General features: G+C 33.1%; 3 protein-coding genes across 3 annotated transcripts; 2 read left to right on the plus strand and 1 right to left on the minus strand.

Annotated features, from left to right (window-relative positions):
• Nucleotides 1-2,234: 2,234 nt before the first annotated feature.
• LOC123705563 (selenoprotein K-like) lies at nt 2,235-8,441 on the minus strand. Its single transcript, XM_045654403.1, has 4 exons — nt 8,248-8,441; nt 6,819-6,894; nt 5,686-5,763; nt 2,235-2,717 (listed from the first exon to the last, which is right to left on the minus strand). The coding sequence occupies exons 1-4, from the start codon at nt 8,264-8,266 to the stop codon at nt 2,624-2,626; spliced, it is 267 nt and encodes an 88-aa protein (XP_045510359.1). The 5' UTR covers nt 8,267-8,441; the 3' UTR covers nt 2,235-2,623.
• Nucleotides 8,442-8,866: 425 nt separating this feature from the next.
• On the plus strand, nt 8,867-10,428 carry LOC123705399 (rhythmically expressed gene 2 protein-like). The gene is made up of 2 exons (XM_045654145.1): nt 8,867-9,024; nt 9,250-10,428. The coding sequence occupies exon 2, from the start codon at nt 9,410-9,412 to the stop codon at nt 10,139-10,141; it is 732 nt and encodes a 243-aa protein (XP_045510101.1). The 5' UTR covers nt 8,867-9,024; nt 9,250-9,409; the 3' UTR covers nt 10,142-10,428.
• Nucleotides 10,429-11,687: 1,259 nt separating this feature from the next.
• LOC123705304 (ephrin type-B receptor 1-B) lies at nt 11,688-15,554 on the plus strand. The gene has a single exon (XM_045654039.1). It carries the CDS (start codon nt 12,054-12,056, stop codon nt 15,087-15,089), a length of 3,036 nt encoding a protein of 1,011 aa, XP_045509995.1. The 5' UTR covers nt 11,688-12,053; the 3' UTR covers nt 15,090-15,554.
• Nucleotides 15,555-22,881: the final 7,327 nt, after the last annotated feature.

The following is a 22,881-nucleotide window of genomic DNA, read 5'->3' on the forward strand; positions in this document are numbered from 1 at the left end:
TAAGGAATTATTTTTTTATGCTTGCCGTCCACATAAAAATAAAAAGTAATCTTCATAATATTGTTAGATCTACTACTAGAATTGAAATAGATTTTCTTCTCTCATTATTTTCATTGTTGTCCAAGCAAATATTATATGTATCTATTTTTAGAAAAAGATGATAGAAAAAAAGCTTTAAGTATTTGAAAAAATATGATGATGCCATCTCATTTATAATATATTGAACTAGCGGTCCACCCCGGCTTCGCCCGTGGTACATATTCACGTTTTCTCTACATAAGAACCATCCTCGTACTTCAAGGAATATAATAAAAAAAGAATTAAAGAAATCGGTTCAGCTGTTCTAAAGTTATGCGCTTACCAACACATTTTGGCATTCATTTTTATATTATAGAAGATTACATTGTTGATAACACAGTAAAAATAAATACTGTGATTTGTTTTAACAGAATCTCTATAGTCTTATTTTTCGGGTATTGCCTGATTTTTTAATTATCTTAATATATATAAATCTCGTGTCACAATGTTTGTCTTCAATGGACTCCTACACCACATAACCGATTATAATAAAATTCGCACACCATGTGCAGTTCGATCCAACTTGAGAGATAGGATAGTTTAAATTTCAAATCGTTTTAGAGAAAGCGGGCGAAGCCGCGGGCGGTAAGCTAGTTATTATGTAAAATTGCCACATCTGCCTTAGACATATTTCGCGAAAAATTATTATAATCGAAGAATTATTAAGAATAATAAATTGTGTGATAAATAAAGTATTTGCATTTATTTTGTCTTTTATTTTACATTATTAACATCAAAATAATGTGATATGAACACTCGAATTTGATTAATTTTCGATATCTTTCTGCCATATAGTGATTATTTCAAGGCAAAAAATTGTTCTACAAAAACATTATTTCTAGAGGAAATGAGCATTATTATTTTCAATCTATTGGTCCGGGAGCCAGAAGCAGATTTTACGACCAAGTTCCTCTCAAGCGGTAATTAGTAAAATGTATCAAAGTATAGTATTATGAAGCCTCGTGAACGTCAGCTGGAGCTCGGTTGGGGGGGTGAGCGGTTGTAGCCTCCCACGCACGTAAGAAAAAAAAGAATATTCATTCATTTCCTCTCAGCTAAAAATTTGTCTAATTGTAGCTAACCCAATATCTCAACGAAAAATAATAATCAGCTGGTTACAGCATGGTGTATTATGCGTCAGCTGGTGTCTCGAATATAATGAGACATTAACAAAATCATCGAGATACGTGGAATTCCATCAACATAAGTCCCCGTAAAAGATAAGTAATAACTTTATTAATTATATATTTTACTATTATTTTCTTAATAATTATAGTTAAATAATGTTTTTGGTGGGTTATTTCATATTTGTTACACTTTTAGGTAGTTATGTGAATTGGATGATATGATAGTTATTTTTAAATGCAGTTTATAATATTTGTAAAAACATGTTTACCGATGTGGCTGAATGTACGTAGTACCCCGATCATGCGCACAACTAACCACCTCCAAGTACCTTATTACTGTCTATATTATGCTAGCGTGTGTTGCTTGAATTTTTAAAAAATAACGATAATAATTAAAGATACGTCATTTCATCTCAGATGAAAATTTTTGAGCTGATAGTTAATATCAGTCAGTTGATGCAAACCGATGTTGAAGAAAACCTAGTCAGTTGATGCATATAAATTGGCAATAGATGCTTCTGTCTAACTCCTATGTAATAACTTTCAAAGTATCAGCTGACGGTTTTTCCACCAAGATACAGCCAGCTGACCTATATATATATCCACAGTTACATATAAGCTATCATCAGGTAAATTTTTGTTTGAGAGGAAATCACGGAAAATAATTTTATTTTTTTCATGTTCGAGACACCAGCTGACGTATAATACACCATGTTTTAACCAGCTGATTATTTGTTTTCGTTGAGATATTGGGTTAGCTACAATTTGACAAATTTTTAGCTGAGAGGAAATGAATGAATGTATTTTTTTTTCCTACGTGCGTGGGAGGCTACAACCGCTTACCCCCCCAACCGAGCGCCAGCTGACGTTCACGAGGCTTTATAATACTATACTCTGATGCGTCTGACGAATTATCTCTTGAGAGGAAATAATTAACCAAATTTGCACCTGGCTCCCTAACCATATTTTTAGTTTTTACGATATCTGGGAAGATATAATAGAACAGATAATAAATAAAACAACTGAACGTAAAGACTTACAGATCTATATAATATATTGTGACATATTCTATCTAAGATTAATAGATTATATTTCCTTATCCAGGACACATACAATTTTTTTTTTAATTATATCCCATTTATTTAATAACAAACATATAGACAATTCACTGTTTTAGTTTATGACACGTCTAAGAATAATATATGTATAGGAATGTACCACACAAATACATGTATAGTATTTTATTAGAGTATAACAACTAAATACTTAAAAATATATAAAAGGCAATAAAAAGCAAACTTCTACGAAATAAAAAGAGAAAAATTTGGTTTTTAGATCATAAGTAGGCGTTAATTTAACGTTATAGGAAAATTATTATTTAAGTTATTAATTGCATTCTAAATGAATATTGAAGTAAATTAGCCACATCCACAGCCTCCCATTGGTGGAGGAGCCGGGCCTGATGAAGAGGGACCGAATCCTCCGAACTTCCTTGATGGTGGTTTTGGTGGTCTGAAAAATAACAATGCAAATTTAATATGCATTTGAGCCAGTGGTATATTAAATTACATATTGTGACTGGACCAATGTTCATCGACATCATAAAGTATATACTTATGACAAAATTATTAAATTACTACCTTCCTGCCCTCGGCTTCGCCCGCGTTTTCATAGAAAAACCCGCGTAGTTCCCCTTTCCGTGGGATTTTCGGGATAAAACCTATTTAATCAAAGTTACCCATTATATATATGCTAAATTTCATTGTAATCAGTTCAGTAGTATTTGCGTGAAAGAGTAACAAACATACGCATACATCCATCCTCACAAATACTATAGTAGGAATTTATAATATTATAGTAGGAAATCCTTAATGTTTTTAGTGGCATAGGCCTCCCCCGACGCATTATAGTAAAAACTAATTTATTTTCAAAACAAAATAATGGCCCATAGTAATTGTTTATCTTAACCAGTAGTTCTCAAAATTATAGTCAAAGGAGAATGGCAAACTCCCATAGGACTTTGGGCCTGATCGTTACACTGATGATTTATGTGGGGTTAAATAGATAAAAATATACAGATTCTATAAATATAACAATTAAAGATCTGTTCTATGGGATAGCAGAGATATTGAGCATGTAACGTCACTAAAATTGAGGTTAGGTTTGCTCGAGTTCAATGAATAGCTTTGTTTCTTTCTAAGTAGAGGTAAGTTTATATCCTATAATATACATTATTTAGATAAAGAGTGTAACAGAAGAACAGTTAGGTAATAGAGATATTGGATCGAACTTTTATTCTTTTAGAGTACCTACCAAAACATCGTAGGTACTTATATATAAAATAAAACACGTTTTTTAATAAATCGTTTATTCATCATTATCATCATAAACAATTAACACATCATCCAGAAACTGTGCTGGCGGCATTAAATCTGGTTGATACCTTGCCCAGCTAAGGTACCATATTATGGACATAACGTGACAGCAGCAACCTACAGTTCTTCTTCCTACTAAACAATTACAATAATAAACTGTTATTGCTTCCTTTCCTATGAGAGCACTGTCGACTTAAATATAAGTAAAATAAGTTTTACTACTTCTATGCCTGGATTGAATGCGACCTCTTAGAAGCCATGTAGTACTTGATGTCGACAGTGCTCTCTGTAGGTCGCTGTCTGATTCACGGCACACTTCTATAACATATTTGCCATCGTTTCTTATGTGCTCACCATAATAGGACGTTGCTTGCTTAATTTGATATGAACCTAAGGAAACCAACTGCATTGTCATCTTCATGATTTTCAATCCTCAAAGAATCATTTGCAAGTTTCCAGCATGCATCAAATATGTGATCAGAGTGAGTGATCTACAAATAAATAATTAATATTACAATTGGACAAAAGAAAGTGAATATATATAAATCTCGTGTCACAATGTTTGTTCTCAATGGACTCCTAAACCACTTAACCGATTATAATAAAATTCGCACACCATGTGGAGTTCGATCCAACTTGAGAGATAGGATAGTTTAAACATGTAGGTACCACGGGCGAAGCCGGGGTGGACCGCTAGTATATATATATATAAAACAATGTGTGTTTAAATTTTTGTTTGATTTTAATAGCTAGTACTAAATACCTTAGATAATACTAATCCACTAACCGTTAGAGGAGCAGCCCACCCTTGTATAATTGATAATATTGCGTTATCTTGTACCAAATGCATACGTATAGCATTGTTACGATTAGCATTAATACCACAGTTGATGCAGTTCATATTTGTAAATGAAAAATCGGATGTCCAGGTAGGGTCCAGGTCCAGGTAATTAAAGTCCGGCGTGCAAGCGTTGGTTGGTAGTAATAACAGAGATCGTCAGTGTCCGTGATACGTAGCGAAAGTCGATAAAGACGAAGAAATTAAGTTAACCACAAGCACAAAGTTGAATGTAAGGTAACGAAAAACCCAAGAAAAACCTCAATCAAATGTGAAAAGTCAAACGACAAACATGACATTGTAATTAAATTGAAGCGGCCAGCAACATTTCAGAAATATTCTTACAAAGTGCGGCCTCCTTAAGTAAAAATGTATAGAATTACCTAAACAAATAGCTTGTTAAAAAGTTAAAAATAAAATATGTAACGCAGTTAACTTATATTTCTGATTCATAAAGCATTTGAATTTTGTATAAAACTAAAAATGAAAATAAATATTCATTCGTTTTAATCGATATATCGACTATTTTACTCCTGACAGCACTGACAATCTCTGCTTGATAAGACCGGTAGTCATAGAAATCTAAATAACAATGCCCGTTAGTGAACACATTATCTTTTTTTCAAACATTTGTTTTCCCATAGAATCAGAAGTCAATATTTTACCAAGAATTATTAAAAATAACGTAATGAATTTTAAATTTATTATCATTTCTGTAAGGCCTTACTTATGTTAGGCCCAGTTTCGCCATTCTCCTTTAAGAATCTGGTACTAAATATATAAAGGTTAAAAGGATTTAATTAATACAGTCAAACCTGAATTTATTTTTTGGTTTTTATGGCATTCAAATGCTTTATAAATATAAATTTATAAAGAATAGACGAGTAGCTGAGTTGGTTAGGCATCCGCCCCGGAATGGCGCGAAGAATGCGGGTTCGAGTCCCGCCTCGTGATCGAATTTTTTCTATTCTTTATAAATTTACAGTCAAACCTTTTTGGTTCTACAGCATGCTACTTTCTTAACAAAGTTACCAATTGAAACATTTAGAAAACACATGTATTGATAATGTTATATTTTCATTTTATCTGTACATGTTTTCAGATGTACTATATTATCTTGTATATACTATAATCGTTAGCAATGTATTCCAAAAAACCATATATTTAATTACACGAAAAGTATCGATTTATAAAATTATCTAAAATAGATCCCAAAAAAATCTTCTTTCCTAGCTGTAGTAGTAAAAACAATACATAGACTACTTACCCACTGCCTGGTGGACGATAATCAGTCACATATTTATCGCCATGTTTACTGAAGTTTGGGTTGATCAATGTTTGGAAGCTGAAAGATAAAAATTACATTAACAAACTGTAACATGTATAATAAATTTATAAAGTACTAGCTTTCCACCCGCAGCTTCGCCCGCGCAGTCAAAGAAAAACCCGCATAGTTCCCGCTCCCATGGGATTTCCGGGATCTAACCTATCCTATTTCCCGAGGTAAAAAGTAGCCTATGTCCTTTCTCGGGTATCAAAATATCTCTAAATACCAAAACTTCATGCAAATTGGTTCAGTAGTTAAGGTGTGATTGAGTAACAGACAGACAGACAGAGTTACATTCGCATTTATAATATTAGTATAGATAGAAAAAGCTCGATGACGAGACGGGACTCGAACCCGCATTCTTTCACGCCAATCCGAGGCGGATGCTTGACCAACTCAGCCACCCGTAACGTGTAATGAGTATTGCTGGTACAATCAAGTGGAAAGGAACCTGCCCGTGTTAGGAGCCAATAATAATTGGCAAAAGACTACTTAGGACCAAGGATGGTGGAGTCTTCACCTCTGAGGCCTAGGCAAAGTTTGGGGTTTCAGCGCTATAATAGGTATTAGTATGTAACAAAAAGTGATGTCGCAATATAAAGCTGTCATGGCAACAATAATATAGAATTAAGCTTCTGCAGCTTCAGTCATCCGACTCAATTTTTTTTTTATATTTGCAATCAGTCGCTAGACTATATGTGGATAGGTTGAAGGAAGGTAGCAGGAAGGATGCTGCTCCCATTGAATAAAATAAAGCATGGACCCGATTATTTTATTGGGCTTGGTAGCCGGCAGTGTTGACTAGTCAAAAATATCTCGTCGCTTTTTGAGACGACGCACGTTTTCAGGTTCAAGCAATTTTGTAGCAAGAGGGTTTGGGTGTGTTCCCAATCTCACTTTGTATGAAAAATTTTGCGTATTTCCTCTTTGATGGTTGGTATATTCCATAAAGTGTGGACCTCTTCTGTTCAGGTGAACCAGGGAGCACCTGATAATTGCTTGAGTATATAGTTTTGTTGCATCATCCGACTCAATTAATAAAATATTATTTTGATGTATAATATAATACTTACAGGTAATAAAAGAAGTAGACTATACCCCAAAACCACTTGAACGATGTGAATGGAGCTTTGTCCACCACCGTACCATCTGAAAATTATATCAGAAAAATAAATAAACATAATAATAACACAATTAAAAGAAAAATACAACAAATTTGCATTGCAGTACATCACTACATAGTCTATACTAATATTATAAAGAGGAAAGATTTGTATGTATGTATGTATGGTTTTCACGCATAAAGTACTCGACCGATTTTGATGAAATTTGGCACAGACAATCTTTAGACCCTGAGAAAGAACATAGGCTACCTTTTATTGCGAAATATGTACCACGGGCGAAGCCGGGGCGGACCGCTAGTATAAAATAAAGTCGTTTTCTCCCCTATGTATGCATAAATCTTTAAAACTATGCAACGGATTTTGATGTGTTTTTTTAATAGACAGTTATTCAAAAGGAAGGATTTAGAATATAATTAATTAGGTTTTAGATAAAGTGGGCGAAGCCGCGGTCGAATCGCTAGTATACAATAAAATTAAAATATATCGCCATGCTGTATAATGTATATTTTATGCAAAATATGTTAAAGCTACGCATTAAATGTCACACATTCCCACACATCTTGTGGCAATAATTTTGAGTTAGCTTTCATTATACTCATAAAGATTTATCAAATCGGTCCAGCTTTCCATGAGCGAAGGTAAACATAGATTTAATCTAAATCATTAACCCATTGAGCCCCAAGCGGTCCGATTGGGCCACGACACAATAGATTTTCTATTGTGTCTATGTTTCGGGGGGCTGAGTTATTACAAATGAGTATTTTCCGTATGTCCTTAATAGAATCGTTAACTATACATTTGTTCATGTGATGATCTTCAGCAAATATTATGCATGTGCCCACAAGGTTACAGTTTATACAAGTAACAAGCAATTTGTACCAGTGTAGCAAGGACAAAGCCCGGGTGCATGGCTAGTTTTATATTTAAAGAGATAATTATTTATAAATACAATCACTATACATATTGATATTGATTCGCTTATGGCTAACAAAAATAAACATGAACTACATTCAATTCGCATAAGATTATAATAATAAGGTCAAATCTACATCATACATTCCGCTTCTAAGTAGGTCATCATGTATTTGTTGATAACAGCTAAAATACGGCATTTTATAGTAAATGATATCAATTAAACTATCAGGAAACAACGTTTTCAGGAAAATATAGCACATACAGTACCGTAATCAATAAAAGATATGAACATTCGTAATAAATATGCGTACAGCTAATCAATAGGAAAATAAACATTCGCATTTCGCATAGCTATTGCTTAATAATAATAAAAATTACGCCTACAGATAAACTGACGTGGCTTTTATCCTTCGATACAATAATTTCTGGTTCGAAGACATTACAAATAAAAACGTAAGCTTACCCTTATTCACATACACCATTTTGAAAATGTAGTCAACGTTCTCGCACTATTGGAACAAGAAGATTCTTTTGTTGGTAAATTTTCTCTGTTTTTATTGTTTGTTTTTTAGACCACGAAGTGACGAAATTCCGTACGAAAAATACCAAAAAATACTGAAACTCTAGAACATAAATGTCACATCAAGGAATTAAGAAACATGTTTTGACAATATCTGTCATAATCTTAAAACAGATAATATTAATTCTTTACTCTATGAGATGAATAAGTCACATATACATTGTTCTAAAAAATAAACTCCCATTTGCGCTTCTTGTTGTGAAGTGATTGTGAACAATTTGTAACTCAGTGAGATCCAATGCAGAATTCATTTTCAATATTCAACTATTCTTAGAGCATTTTATTTCATACATATGATATGGATATTAAAATAAGTATAGTTGCTTTAAAAGTCAGGCAATGAAAGTATTCCTGAGTGATTCCTAAGTATTTATTTATAAAATTATTATAAAAATACAGTTCTTTGTATTCCTGTGGTGTATTCGATCAACGAATAGGTAATTATTCTCCTGGCAATGCTGAAGAATTTTTTTTTTGACAACTGACAGTTGACACATGTTTTACATGTAGGTGATGTTTATTTCTTGATTTAGTTTATTTTGACCCTCTATGTTTTGACCTCAAATTGCCATTTGCCTCAAGGCTCAAAATAAAATAATCTAAAGCAATCTAAAGTAAAGCATCAGCATGAAAATAATAACGTAGGAATTAGGATATTAGGTATATTAATTTATTGCGTTCTTGTCGTAGCAAGCAATTCTTTTAAGACCATAATATTATAATATAATATTATGGTCTTAAAAGAATTGCATATTATACAAGATTTTGTTGGACAAGTTTAATTAATATGAAATTAAGTACCTATTATGAAAAGATATAAGTAGGTAGGTACTATTCACATTTCACAATGGATAAGTTTCAACTAATAAAAGGTATGTTTTTCAGATACAAAAAATAAAATAATAACATGTATTATGTCGACGTAATACTTATGTACTTAAAAAAATATATTATTAAGGCATAATAAACACAATAGAGATGTTATGATGGACTTGCAATATTTATGATGATCCAACTGAATAAGTCAATATAATACCTATAGAACATGTTTCCAAACAAGATTAAATTGGTAACTTTTGATGCTACAAACACATTATTAAAATTTTGCACATCGCCTTGGGATTACTATTCGAAAGTAGCCAGTGAACAGGGTTATAAAGTAACCGAAGATGTATTAAAGGATCAGTTCTTCAAAAGCTATAGAGTCTTGTCAGAGGATTATCCTAATTTTGGGCGGGGAACAATACACTGGGATAATTGGTGGCGAAAGATAGTACATGCTACATTTAATGACCAAATAAAAGATACAGCTGCCATAAATAGAATAGCAACCACACTTATCGAAGATTACAAGACTCCAAGATGTTGGTGCCATGCAAATGGATCATTGAAGCTTTTAAAATACCTAAAAGAGAATGGTGTGACCTTGGGTGTTATTTCTAATTTTGATCCCCGCCTTCATGAAATATTGAGCAAAATGTCTCTGCATTCCTATTTCAAGTTTGTTTTAACGTCATATGAAGTTGGTTATAGTAAACCAGACAGAAGGATTTTCGATTCAGCCTTAAAACTTAGCTCTGAACCAGTATTGCCAAATGAATGTTTGCATATTGGGGATAATTTCAAAAAGGATTATGAAGGAGCCAAAGGGGCAGGCTGGCATGGAATTCTTGTAACAGATAATAAAAGTTCTTTAGACCAATTAAATCCAAAGCATCATTGTCACAACCTGACTGAATTGAATGAGAGATTTCAGTCGGAAAACATATTTATTTAAGTATAGTTTGAAATGTGGATGCTAGAACGGCATACAAACAAACTAATAATGATTGTTTGAGATTTCTATATAGGTAGTTAAACTTCTTAGTGCTAGACGTAGACAAATTATTCCTATATTTGATTTACCTACTTTACCATAATGTTAAGTTTTTTAGTTAGTAAGTTATATAATGTGCTCATAATCTTTATCAAAATCTATTATTAAAATGTAATATATATCTTTGAATCATATCATAATCATATTTTATTGTTTCTATGTTTAATAAAATAATAAACTACTTTAAACTTTTTTTTATTACTACCCAACATGAAAGAATGAATGGTATGTTTATGTTTTTATGTCGGAGATATATACTTAATATGATAAATTAATATAGGTAAGCAGTAATTACAATTATACATTTTGATTTAGAAAAATAGCAGGTAGTCGATGATCCCAGATCCATATTTTTTCGATATTTCAGAAAGTAAGAGATCGCAAATGATCTCTCTCAAACTCATAAAACGTAACACTCGAGCTTGAGTCAAAGAATAGGTTTTTTTTTAAGACTTACAGATAACACCACCTATAAACATTTGCAACAACGTTAGATGCCGACTTGAGGAATTGACTAGAGGAATGGGATAAAGAAAGAATTGGGATGAAATAGAATATGGGCCTACTGTACTAGTACTTCTATCTCATTTATTTATTAATTTACAATACTTAAGTAAGTAAGGTACCATAGTTATTACCTACGCAGTGGGTAAAATGTGTAATAAAGTTAAATCTGAGTGATGTATAGTGGATGGATATATAATTATGTACCATCTATATATATAAAACTCAAAGGTGACTGATATACCTAGTGATCTATCTTGTGATCTATCAACGCACAGCCCAAACCACTGGACGTATTGGGCTGAAATTTGGCATGCAGGTAGATGACATAACGTAGGCGTCCCCTAAGAAAGGATTTTAGAAAATTCATCCCCTAAAGGGGTAATATAGTGGATGAAAACTTATACCATGAAAATTTATCTTTTCCACGCAAGCGAAGCTGCGGGCAACAGCTAGTTATTGGATAAAATGATAATGCATACTTAAAGTATTGAATATAGTGCGCAATATTTTAAAGTACCTATTTATCAAGAAATTCCATATGAATACTGATTGTGTATTTTACTTGTGAGTGTATCATATTATTAAATAAATTTTAATTAAATTTGTGCTACCCACAGTGCTACCATTTAACAATGATTGCCAGATGCCATTATAATTTATATGTACTAATTCTATTTAATCTTTATTCTGGCGTAAAATAATTGTATTGAAGTTACGATATATAATAATAAGACCCGAGGCTATTAAATTTACATGATGCTTAAAACATAATTTAATTTACAAGTTAGATGCAACATGCAGTTAGCAGTACCATAAACAAGGAGAAATGCGAGGGTGGCGAATTTAAATGCTTTATACATGGTAACATTGAGGCGATCTAATTTTGTATTTATTTTTATTGCAAATGGTAACATTCGAAATTCCTGCGCGTCCATGTCAAGAAAGTGAGTTTTCGTCTGTGTGATACGGGATCAATAGAAATTAAAATTGTGAATTCTCACATAAAATAATGCCGTTATCGCGTGTGAATAACTGGAAATACATAATATAGACATAAGACAAAAGTTTTCGTGTTAAATACAGTGCCTGGACCTTGTTTAAACGTAATCCCATACAATACATTGCTTTGGCGAAATGACGGGGCCGTCTCGCCTTTTATCCCCGACAAAGTGAAGTGTTAACTCAAAGTACTGTGAACTCTTAAAACAGTGACTTATTTATTATTATGTAGTTGAACTTTCGTAATTTTGGTTTTATTCGTCGTCATTAGTGTCGTTCTTGGTGTTTTTATTGTTATGCCGTCGAGATGATGTGGTTTTACGTAGCGGTGGCGGCCGCTGTGACCGCCGCTATATGCGTACAGGGCGATCAAGTGATGCTTCTTGATACTACAACTGAAAATACGCTCGGATGGACTCGATATCCTTACGGTCCGCAAGCCAGCACGCCAGGATGGCTCGAGGAATCCTACACAAATTTCGAGAAACAAATAAATTGGCGATCGTACGTGGTCTGTGATGTTGCCCACCATAATGTCAATAATTGGTTATGGACTCCGTTTATAGAAAGAAGGAATGCGAATCGCATTTACATCGAAATTAAATTCACGATTCGCGATTGTTCTTTATTCCCTGGTAATGCTTTGAGCTGCAAGGAAACCTTCAGTTTGTTATATTACGAATTTGACGTGGCCACCCGTGAACAACCACCCTGGGAACCTGAAAGCTACAAGTTAGTTGGCAGAATAGCAGCTGGTGAAGGAAGGTTCAATACCAATTCAGAAGTTGATATAAACACAGAGGTAAAAAGCATAGCTGTCACAAAGAGAGGTGTCTACATAGCGTTTAGAGATCAAGGTGCATGTATTTCAATTTTAGCTGTAAAAGTATACTATATTACATGTCCAGAAGTCACTATAAATTTTGCCAGATTCCCAGCCACTCCTACAGGCAGAGAAGTGACCGTTATTGAACAAGCAAATGGCACTTGTGTAGAATATGCTGAGACAGCCCCTGGAGAATCTCCTCCAGTATATTTATGCAAAGGAGATGGCAAATGGACTTTACCCAGTGGATCATGCAAGTGTAAAGGTGGCTATGAACCAGACCAAGCTAACCAAGTTTGCAATGAGTGTGCTCCTGGAAAGTTCAAAGCTCACACAGGAGATGATGCTTGTATGCCATGCCCTGACTATTCAGAATCGACAGCATTTGCTTCAGTTGAATGTAAATGTGTTCCTGGCTTCTTCAGAGCTAAGAAAGATCCTAAGAATGTACCATGTACTCAACCACCCTCAGCCCCAGACAATTTAACTGTAACATTTGCAGATCAATTCTCTATATCCCTAGCATGGCAACCACCTCACAAGACTGGTGGACGTAGTGATGTTACTTATGAAGTCCATTGTACTAATTGTGGACCTAATGTTGAGTACCGACCATCCTCTAGCGGACTCAATCACACAAGAGTCACAGTCATGGGACTAGATCCAGTGACTGAATATAAATTCCAAGTACTTGCTGTCAATGGAGTTTCTGAAATGACTGGGGATTCACCGAAGAAAATTGAAATTACCGCTGTAACAGAAGCTTCTGTTGTAAGTGTTGTATCAAAACTGAGAATTGTAAGCGTAGAAAATGACAAGTTATCGCTTGCTTGGAATCCTCCACCCACTGATATGACTGACCCAGATGACACAATTGAGAGCTATGAAGTGAAATGCTTCCCTAAAGACAATCATGAGAGAAGTGCAAATGTTACTGTGAAGATAACAAAAGAGCCACATGTGATCATTGCAGGATTGAAGAGAGATACTGAATACGGTATTAGAGTCCGAGCAAAAATGAAGAGAGGATGGGGAGAATTGAGTGGCATTGTCTATGCCAGAACTGGGGCTGGAATGGAGCCAACATTTGTTGGTGAAGATGAAGGAGCACAAGTACCCTTGGTGGCAGGTGTTATGGTCGCTGTTGTTGTCCTGTCCGTTGTTGCCATCATTGCAACAGTATTATTCTTGAGATCACGGGCTGACGATGAATGTGATAAAAAGCAACCAAGCGACTGTAATGCACTAAATTATAGAAATGGAGAAGTTTATACTGGCCCTGATAGACCGACTAAGACAAGCAGTAATGCTACCACACCACTCTTTGCAGGCACAGGCTCCAGAACATATATTGATCCACACACTTATGAAGATCCAAACCAAGCCGTAAGGGAATTTGCTCGTGAAATAGATGCTTCATGTATCACTATTGAAGCTATCATAGGTGGTGGTGAATTTGGCGATGTGTGCAGAGGAAAACTGAAATTACCTGCATGTGGTCAAGAAATAGATGTTGCCATAAAAACTTTGAAACCTGGATCAACTGAAAGGGCTCGTCGAGATTTTCTAGCCGAAGCATCTATAATGGGCCAATTTGAACATCCTAATGTTATATTTTTGCAAGGTGTCGTAACAAAGTGTAATCCAATTATGATTATTACGGAATTTATGGAGAATGGCTCTCTTGATACATTTTTGCGAGCTAATGATGGTAAATTCCGAGTACTTCAACTGGTTGGAATGCTCCGCGGAATAGCAACCGGAATGCAATATCTTTCGGAAATGAATTACATACATCGTGACCTAGCTGCTCGCAATGTACTCGTAAATTCACAATTAGTGTGTAAAATAGCTGATTTTGGTTTATCCCGGGAAATCGAATCCACAGCTGATGGAGCATACACAACTCGAGGTGGCAAAATACCAGTGCGATGGACAGCTCCTGAAGCTATTGCTTTCAGGAAATTCACCTCTGCCAGTGATGTATGGTCCATGGGAATTGTTTGCTGGGAAGTGATGAGCTTTGGTGAAAGACCATACTGGAATTGGAGTAATCAAGATGTGATTAAATCAATCGAGAAGGGTTACCGTCTCCCTGCGCCCATGGATTGTCCAGAGGCTGTGTATCAGCTCATGTTAGATTGCTGGCAAAAGGAACGCACTCACCGGCCTACATTTGCGAGCATCGTAAAAACGCTCGATAAGTTAATACGATGCCCTGACACTTTGCGGAAAATAGCCCAAAACCGTTCAACGGACCCCTTGGCTGGCGATACACCAGACTTGATACAATTCTCTTCAGTAGAAGAGTGGTTGGAGTGTATAAAAATGTCCAGATACATAGAGAAGTTCAGAGCAGCTGGGATTACTGATATGAATGCTGTCGTTGACCTCACAGTGCACCAATTGGCCTCTTTAGGAGTGACCCTGGTTGGCCACCAAAAGAAAATCATGAATAGTGTCCAAAGCATGCGTGCACAGATTCGTGTCAGTGGCCCATATGGGTTTCTTGTCTAAGTAACTGAATGGTAAATGCAGTGTTGTTTTATATTGAAACGTGATTTAAACACAGTGATTTAAATTAATGAAAATAATGCATCTTGTATATTTTTCTAAAAAAACTGTCCTAGGGGTTAGAGATATTATATAATATGGACATCCACAGCGGTGATTCAATTTCATTATGGTGTTTATATTTTTAATCATAATTTTAATTAAAATATTAGATCAGCTGTATTGGGACATTCATGTTATATAAACCGGAGGCCTAATATCATTCTCAATACGAAAAATCACTACACCAAGACTTAAAAAGCTGCCGTCTTTTAATACAACGAACACATTGCCATAATTAATTGATATGATTTTATATCCATATATTATCTTGTGAAAGGTAAAAAAAATGTATAAATTAACATATTTCTAAAAAATTTAAACAAAAAACAAACATTGTTTATTGTTACTTATTTTGTGACTGAAATATTATTTTGTGATCTTATTTATATAAATTTATGTTTTAAGATTTTTATCTATACTTCCAGTATAATTTATATAATTATAATTAAAAATTTCTAATCTTTTGATATTAATTACGAAAATGATAAGTTTAGAACAGATTTTATTGTATCGCATCTATTGACATTCCGATGGCAATCATTTGTGGAATATAAATTAGTTAATTGTAGGTAGCTAATTTCACTGCTAAGATGTACATCTCGGAACCTTAGATGGAGTTCGTGAGGAGTTTTCGTATATACTTACGGCGGTGGGTAAATGCCATAAGACATAAGTTCTGTAACAAGGTTTTCTTTATTATTTATATTTGTACACCTGCCAATGGTTATATAAAATTGTGATCAATCGAAGTACTTAATTAACTTTAATACTTGCCACAACAACGCATTTATTTTGTTGTAATTTTAATGTCCATATTTTTTAATTCGCGTGTACATAAGGCTGAAATTTTAGTGTAAATTACTTTAGAGTTTTGACCATTATTATTTTATAATAAGCCCGTTTTTATGGCTGTGTTTTACACAACAATAGTGACAAGCAATATATTACGAAATGTTCATGTGTTTGATGTTTTAGAGCTAATACAATTCTATTTCGAACTAAAGTACAAAAATATATGATTTCTTATGTGTGCCAGATAAATATAGTATTTAAAAAAAAATCTTATTTGATCTCTGAATGATCCAACACAGGGACAGACAATAGTGTAGTATGCTGTTTATGTAAATTCTTTGTTTTTGACAACTTTAGATCTAAATAATAATGTAACGTTTGAAGTATATTTATAATCATTTTTAATTGAGGAGAATTAGGTATAGATTGAAAATCATTGTACTGCCAATATAGTTTTAAGAGCTTCGCCTATTAAGCTTTTTGATGGTACTCGTATCATTATCTATAATTTGTAATCGTTAATGCTGCGCGGCCTTAAATAAGGTCCATTTGAAAGCTATGCGATTTTATTTATTTTGCTCGAAGCGAATATTGAAAAATGCTATTTTTAATTGGGTCTCTTTATCCATGACTGGTAATGGTTAAGCTGGTGATTTTTACCTATTTTTTACTTGAAGCAACTTTAAAATTTAAATCAATACAGTTGTTCGCGCAAGGGTTGTGATATTAAACCTTAAACCAATTGCAAGCTATGTACCGTATTTCGTATTGGCATTAGACGGAACGCATGTGGGTTGATGCGCGAGCAAATCGATTTTCATGTCATTGTTATTTACTTACCTATTTACCTTAGATTACTGATTGAACGTGCTCATATGTTATGCTACTAAATATCTCGAAAAAATCCTTATTTTAAAATTTCATTCATATTTGTTTTATATAGAAATAAATCATTAATAGTTCAGGATACATCGCCCATTTTTGCAAGTGACTACTATCAAGCTAATTTTACGTTTGTAGCTTTATTTTGATGAGAAGCCCAATAATTTCGTGTACGAAAGTCTCGATTGTGGTAGCTAACAGAGATAACAAGGATAAAAAATTTTGATTTGATGGTTCTCAAATATTTATTACTAACTGAATTTTTCTTTTGTGTTCAATCTCAAGATAATTACCTAAATTATTCGAAAAAATATTTGTCCCACAAAATCTATGGTTGGTTCAAAGAGTCCCCCTTTCCAAAGTGTATCGATAACGAGGTCATCATAAATGATTACTAACAAGCTGATTTTTTTGTTTTCACTTAGTTAATGTTTATATAATTCAACAGACATATTGGCCTACAAATTGCGTAATAAATATTTGAGAACCATCAAATCAAAAATTTTTATCCTTGTTATCTCTGTTAGCTACCACAATCGAGAGTTTCGTACACGAAATTATTCGGTGTCTCATCAAAATAAAGCTACAAACGGAAAATCAGCTTGATAGTAGTCACTTGCAAAAATGGGCGATGTATCCTGAACTATAAGGAGTGAGGAACGGATCCCATGTTTTACATTTTAAAGTTGCTACATTACAATTACTCTGACAAAATATGTAAATTATTGTTATACAATGGAACAAGTAGATATTTTAATTTTTGTGATTTATGTAACTGTTTGTTTATACCTTTTTTATATTTGGGACGCACAGTTATTATTTTATTTAGTTTATAATTTGAATTTTGTATTTTTGTAAGTTTTTTTACTACATCTTCACTTCTAAGTTCACTACCTACCTACAGTTTTAAGCGCTACGTGCCTAAAATTTATAATTAGGCGAGTAGGATTCATTTTATACCAGTGCTTATAGATTGAAATTAAACATGTTTTTTCTATTGTTTCGTTTTGTGACAGTTACGTATTGGAAACAAAGTGTATTTTCTACTTTTGATAACTATACTCAAGCGCTAGTCCAAAACTATGTTTCCTGCCCTAAAGTATTCTGATTTTATAAATGATTAGTTTTTATATTCCTACACCGGACTATAAATGTCGTAAGTTTCCTTTATCTTAACATAAATGTTTGAATAAAACACAGGCCTTTTTCACAATGCCCTGAAGTTTTCAAAAAACTTCTCGGGAAAGATAGCACGGTTCTTGATGGGGACTTTGTCTCAAACTAAAATGAAGAGAAAACGTCACAATTCTTTTTGTGCACTGCATGTGGTCGTCTTTGAATTAAAGGCATAAGCAAGAAGCAAATTTATACTTATTACACACTTTTATTATATTGTGTAACATTAGATGTCTTCCATTGGTTCTTCTTTTGGCTTATAAATTAACCGTGCTTGTCATAGTCAGCAGTTAATTAATATTGCTAATGTGTGTTTTATTTAAATACACAATATGTACGTATATTACTTTCACTGAGTTTGGTATACGTATAGTGCTATCGTATGTAATACAATATTAGATTTCCCTCAGGTATAGTGCAATAACTCTTCATAGATCAATATAGAACGGTATATTGCAGTTTTGTTAATATAATAATATACAGTATATGTACATTTTTATTAGTCTCAAATGCACATTGTTTACAGTAACGTGGCAAAACCATACAATATAACACAATAAAATTCATATCTTATAGTTCATATAGCAATAATAAAAATACGTATTTGATAGAAAATTTTCAAATTGTATTTACAGCCTCTATTGTTTTACGGTTATAGCTAGATCATGAGTAAATTTTAAATTAAAGATTTTTGATAAATTGGTAATAATTAATGTATATATATTACATAATTATGTTAAGGTCCGCTAAACGTTTAACGAGACATTAGAATCGAATTATTTAACATTGTTCAGTTCGACATTAGTCTGGCCTTTTCGACTGTTTGCGATCTAATCATAAATTATTATGTTCGAATAATTTATCAGAAACGAATTTTGTAATTGGTTTGCTCGTCTTTATAAGGATATTGTTGTCAAATTTAATATTATATTTTTAATTCTTGTAATTCTAACGCCTAAAGCAATAAATACGCCTCTTAGACAACTTTAAGACATTAATAACATACAATAATTCAATCATATTAATAAATGTATGTATAATATTTACTATTGTCCAGATAATAATATTCGATGTTGCTCTAACTTGTCTTTTCTTAGAATGAGAATTATTAATATGTGTGGAGCAATTTTGTATAAATTCAATGTGTAATGATATTTCCACTAAACAAGGAAACCTTAAAGTCTCGAATAAAATCTGTACATACAATTTTAGACAAAGGTTAGGACGATGAAGACTAAAAAATTTGTAAACCGGCTTCAAGAAGCTTAAAGGAAAATAATTGTCCAAGCAAACATGGACTTATCAATTGTAAAATTGGTTTTGCAGGTTTTTTATAACTTTTATTTGGTGTTCAGCGTCCGTTCGAAGCCAATTAATTGTGTATGAATCTCACATCTCGATTATATCATCAAGATTAATTTAACTGCATTTTTCATGTCCTGGGTTACGTCCTTAGGTCACGTATTTACCTGTTAATGCACGGAACGATTGAACAAGTCGGAGACTGTGACGCATTTTACCGGTTATCGGTATAATATGTATATTTGTGTCCTAAACTTTACGTGTTGTAAGGTTTGAAGCCATACTCGTACCTTGAGGACTTAGTTATAATATTGCTTGTGCGCGTTGGTGTAGAACTAAGTGTAATATCATTTATATCATTGACGACGATGGAATAGTTAACTGTAGAACACCAATTATAGCCTAATTAATTGTAATTCATAGCGTGATGCTTAGATTTATTTATAAGATTCTTTTTTTATGTGTAGAGAGCAGGGAGCATCGTCTTATTAAAATTGCATGAAAAATAAGTTGTTACATATTTTTGTGGATACTTAATCACGTGTTCATTTCATGCCGTGTTTTTGTTGGAACGTAGACGATGTTATCACCCTGTTTACATAGTATACAGAAATAATTAAAGTATAAAATTAGGCAGTTTAATTTTTTTTAAATCGGATTAGATACGAACAATGGAAATGTAAGCTTGGCTATAATTTATGTAATAAACTATCGATAATTAAATTGTGTATTCCTTCATGCCCATTCCTTTGTCCTAAAGATTATTACTTAGAATTGTAATAATTCAAAGTATAATTTAAAAGCTCATTAAACACATATTCACATAGTACCTAATGAACTATTTGATCAGTTCTTAATTACTCACTAATAAAATGTGAAAATTGTAAAAAAATAAATGGTCCAAAAATATTATTTTTTATAAGTATGTACATATTTCAATCACTTCAATTTATAATCGAGCTCATAAAATATTTGACAGTTAAAGTTATTGATCTAGGTACCTAATAAACTAAATGAGACGAAAGTCACTTTCACAGATATCTGATAACATATTTGCTCTAATACATAATAATATATTCCATTCAGCATTCAATAATATGTATACCTAATTATAAAGCGGTTCAGATAATCACAAATCCATATTATCTATAGAGCCTTATTGTTTCTATCCTACAATTTCATATCCAACTGTTTAAAATCGCTCGATCATACGTAGCGTGCATCATTTACCATCTGCTGACATGTCTTATCGTTTGCCTTTCTGCACCAGAAAAAATAAAATAAGAAAGCTGGCTGGCTTATACTACGTTGCAAAGGAAATTTAGTGAGATTGAAGAACCGGTCTCATAAATCGGATATTTTTCAGTCAGGCAAATACAACTAATAGCAAATTTTTAAATTTCCGCAGAAGACGACGTTCTCAAATCCAGCTATCTCAGCGTATACATAAATTACAAGTACTATGATTTCCGTATGCCGTCAACACTCCGAAAAAAAAGTACGTGGAAAAATAAAAAGGTTTCAGGTTTAGAACTGAAGTGTTGTAACTTTTTCTTTCTCCTGCACATAAAATATTCGGTATACTTTATTACTGACACATAAAGTATAAAATTAAACGCCTTTTATCTGCGGTTTTGCCACGAAAATGGGACATACTCGTTTGCAGTGAAAAACAAAAAAAGGATGGCGGCAGACGCTCCTCATACACGGCGTAGGTACTCTGCGCGGAACGTAGCTTACACCTACACCATATTTTATGCAAATGATACGCTCATTAAAAATGCAACTACGTGATTTAATTTATTTCACGTTCATTTTGAAATTGTTTTTGTACCTGGGCTTCCATAGGCTTTTATTCAATTTAAGATATTCTATAAGAATAAAAAACAATGCGTCTGTAGAAACTTACATAAAGGAATAGGATGAAAACTGCATTTATATTTTAATAAAATATACTATAATAAACATTCATAAAGAAATAATAATAGATGGTGCTATCTTTAGAAAAATTATTTATAGATTGTAATTTTAATTAGAGATTTGGGAAGCGATAGTAACATTTCCTTATATTGAGTTATCCTTTTGTGAATCAATCAAAATAAGTCTAATGTTTAATTATTGCAAATTATCCTCGTATAGGTAGGTATATGTACTTACAACATGAACAACCTAGTATCAACGCGAAAAAATTTTAACAGAACATTTACAATGTACAGAGACGAGATACATTTTCCAGCAATCATTCCACGCATTGTACGTACTAATTCCTTTACGGTACCTATGCAAAATACACTCCAATAAACCGATGCTATCCTGGGAGCATGCTAGTTAAGTCATGAGTATAATTAACGTGCAAATTCAACATTGCATGGAATTGATTTGTATTAGATACTAGCTGGTTTCCTCAGCTTCGCCTGACTTAATCTGAGATTATAGCTTACATAATTCGATATATTTAGCTTAGAAACTAATAGGTAGTGAAATAATTCAACAGAACAGTTTTTGTATCTAGATTAGTTTCGTACAAAATACTTTTCTTTCTTCCTTAGCTTTCTTCTTTATAATATTTGTGTAGTGACAGCAAAATTGATAAAACAGAACGCCGAAAATCTATTTAATTTCCATGGTTTTACATACCTAAGGTTTTACAAAACTATTTGCAAACAATTAGTTGTATTACAAAGTAAAAAATGATTAATATTAGCACCGATACTGGATACGTGTACCGTACATGATTTCCGTACAACAATTACAAAACTTGGCAACATGCAACTGACATGGTGTGTATTCACCCTAAATATTGCCACACCCGACTTCGGCCATAGTTGAGTAAACTTCCAACGTGAGACCACTGGACTTTACACGGCTAAACATTTTTTGCAAGTTTCAAAAAAGACACTAGCTCAAGTAGTACGGAATACGGATATATGATCCACAGTTAAACATACTTACGCTTGCAATATGCATTTCTTGTGTACGGTAATACAATCGGAGTTACCTTGAGAATAAGATTAATATGTATTGTTTATATGATGAATATAGAATCAATACAAATATCCACTTCGCTTGCTCTCAGAAATGTAATAAGCTTGCGCTCTGAACTCTCGAAGATTGTACCTACACATTTCCATGAAATATCAATATGTATCAAATATAAATACCTACGTACAAAGTATACTAAGAATTTTTCATTTTTAATAAAATTCACGATTCTAGGTCAACAGAGAGTGTTTTAATAGGTTTTGATGAGTATGATTGCTTTATATTGAACAGCTTATGAGTGTCAAAAATCTCAAAGTGTCTTTCACCGCTGTGAGGGCGTCGACCTTAGCATTTGAGATAAATTTCAATTGATAACCTTAATTTTGAACATAAAATGTGCAAATAAGTTTTTAATTTATCATGTACGGTATTAATAACTAGTTTTTAATATAAAATATTCTCAGAAGGGATAGGGCTTTTTAATAAAAGCCATTGAAGACTAAAATCCTAGGAATTCAATTACATCCCTACTTCCTTCAGCAAATAGCTATTCCTTATA

The sequence above is a fragment of the Colias croceus genome, chromosome Z (genome assembly GCF_905220415.1).
Source record: "Colias croceus chromosome Z, ilColCroc2.1".
In the NCBI taxonomy this organism is placed as follows: Eukaryota; Metazoa; Arthropoda; class Insecta; order Lepidoptera; family Pieridae; genus Colias; species Colias croceus.